This window comes from Galeopterus variegatus, unplaced genomic scaffold (genome assembly GCF_000696425.1).
Source record: "Galeopterus variegatus unplaced genomic scaffold, G_variegatus-3.0.2 Scaffold62, whole genome shotgun sequence".
NCBI lineage: Eukaryota > Metazoa > Chordata > Mammalia > Dermoptera > Cynocephalidae > Galeopterus > Galeopterus variegatus.
This window is the reverse complement of record NW_007726173.1, coordinates 303557-305918: the sequence shown is the minus strand read 5'-3', so window position 1 is coordinate 305918 and position 2362 is coordinate 303557. Positions and strand designations below refer to the sequence as shown.

At 63.7% G+C, this 2362-nt stretch overlaps 1 protein-coding gene across 1 annotated transcript in view; it reads left to right on the top strand.

Annotated features, from left to right (window-relative positions):
- The window catches only part of CKB (creatine kinase, brain), a 3461-nt gene extending 1316 nt beyond the window's left edge, over positions 1 to 2145 (top strand). Inside the window, exons 2-5 of the mRNA XM_008576650.1 lie at positions 213 to 411; positions 1127 to 1250; positions 1492 to 1681; positions 1764 to 2145. Coding sequence (XP_008574872.1) covers positions 213 to 411; positions 1127 to 1250; positions 1492 to 1681; positions 1764 to 1942 — 692 coding nt within the window. The 3' untranslated portion in view covers positions 1943 to 2145. The remainder of the gene's footprint in view (positions 1 to 212; positions 412 to 1126; positions 1251 to 1491; positions 1682 to 1763) is intronic.
- The last annotated feature ends 217 nt before the right edge of the window (positions 2146 to 2362 follow it).

The following is a 2362-nucleotide window of genomic DNA, read 5'->3' as shown; positions in this document are numbered from 1 at the left end:
ACCGAGGGACGGAGGCCCAGCCCCTCGCCCACAGCCGCCGGGGGCCTAGGGAGGGCGGGTCCTGGCCCGGGGTCCCCGCCTGGGAGGGCCGCCCGGATCCAAACTGGGGCGGTCGGGGGGGCCTCTAATCCCCTGCCCCAGGGACTGGCATCGGGAGGTGGAGGGGATCGTGCTGGGAAGCGTGGCCTGAGCTGCGCCCCTCCGTAGGGAAGCGTGGCCTGAGCTGCGCCCCTCCGTAGCCCTCTCCAGCCTGGACGGCGACCTGGCAGGCAGGTATTACTCGCTTAAGAGTATGACCGAGGCGGAGCAGCAGCAGCTCATCGACGACCACTTCCTCTTTGACAAGCCTGTGTCACCCCTGCTGCTGGCCTCGGGCATGGCCCGGGACTGGCCCGACGCCCGCGGTATCTGGTGCGTGCCTCCCCTCCCGCCCCCTCCCGCGGGAGCCCTTCCTCCGTCCCCCGCCCCCCCCGCGGGGTGGGGCCCACCGAGGCCCGGAGGAAGGGGGAGGGGCCGTGCTCCTCGTCCGGTTTGGGGCCGCCCTGTCCTCGCGCAGGTGACCTTGGCAACGCAGGAGGGCAAAGGGACTCAGGCTGGTGAAGCCTTAGCCCCCTGAGATCTCAGAGGTGGCAGACGGGTGGTGTTGGCGGCTTTCCTCCACCTCCCTCTTGGGAGCTGGAGCTTCCCGTTTCCTTGTCTTTCTTACCTCCCTTCCCCCTCCGGGCCTCTGCCAGGTGCTGGGTGACGCAGAATTTTCCCGAGTGGAGTCGGGGCAGGGCTCCCACCGCCACCCTCTGCTAGGGCAGGCTTCCCCGCTTCATACTGGTGGGGTTGGGACCTGTACCTGCACCCACCTCAGGCCACAGTGCACACGACTGGCAGATTGGGGTGCAGCTCGGGGCTCTTTTTGTACCATCTGTGAGGTGTCCTGGTCTCCCTGCCTTTCCCCAGCGTGTAGATGGGGCTGGAGTCTTGGCAGCAGCCAGCAGTCCTGGGTTCTGCTGGAACTAGCACCTCAGGGACTTGTAAAGTTCCTTTGGTCAGGGGAGTCCCTAGTTTTTTTCTGGAGGGATCCTGAGACCACAGTCCAGGGAGGAGCCTGGGCTTGACTATGCCCCTTCCCCAGGCACAATGACAATAAGACCTTCCTGGTGTGGATCAACGAGGAGGACCACCTGCGGGTCATCTCCATGCAGAAAGGGGGCAACATGAAGGAGGTGTTCACTCGCTTCTGCAACGGCCTCACCCAGGTCAGGCCTGGCCACCCCCAATCTGGGCCAGCCCGGGTGGGGACATGGTGCCACGGAGGGGGCAGGGCCAGACCCCAGAGTTCAGGAAGGGATGTGGGTGTCCCACCAGCCCCCCTGGGTCTCTGTCAACTTGGGGACTTGCCGGGAGCTCCTGCATCTCTGGGTCCCAGTCCACCCTTCCCAACTGGTCCCTTTGGGAGTCTCCGCTGGCCGTCCCCTCTCACACCCCCTTCTCCTCCAGATTGAAACTCTCTTCAAGTCTAAGAACTACGAGTTCATGTGGAACCCTCACCTAGGCTACATCCTCACCTGCCCGTCCAACCTGGGCACAGGGCTGCGGGCAGGTGTGCACATCAAGCTGCCCCACCTGGGCAAGCACGAGAAGTTCTCGGAGGTGCTCAAGCGGCTGCGGCTGCAGAAGAGAGGCACGGGTGAGCGTGGCAGGTGCTGCAGTCCTCCCCACCTCCGGCAGCCCCTATTTCCTCTGCCCCGCTGACCTGGCTGTCTCCCTAGGCGGTGTGGACACGGCTGCTGTGGGTGGGGTATTTGACGTCTCCAATGCTGACCGCCTGGGCTTCTCTGAGGTGGAGCTGGTGCAGATGGTGGTGGATGGTGTGAAGCTGCTCATTGAGATGGAGCAGCGGCTGGAGCAGGGCCAGGCCATCGACGACCTCATGCCTGCCCAGAAGTGAAGCCCCGGCCCGCGCCTGCCACCAGCCCTACTGCTTCCTAACTTATTGCCTGGGCAGTGCCCACCACGCACCCCTGGTGCTCGCCGCCTGGCGGCTGAGCCCCTAGCCTCGCTGTAGACTTCTGTCGCCTTTGGTAGAGTTTATTTTTTTGATGGCTAAGATGTTGCTGATGCTGAAATAAACTAGGGTTTTGGCCTGCCCCATGTCTGGTGCCTCTCTTTTTCCGAAGAGCAGCTGGCCAGGGGTTGGGAGGGGGGGTCCGAGTCTTGCCCTTTCTGCCTCAATTTGTATAAAATGGGACAGTAGCCAGGAGGTAGTTACTCTGCTGTGCCTGCCCTGTCCCATAGCCCTCCTTTGCCATCCTGTCTACTTAGCTTCCTTGCAGCTCTGGGGTGGCTTGTGGGGGCAGGGACATGGGGG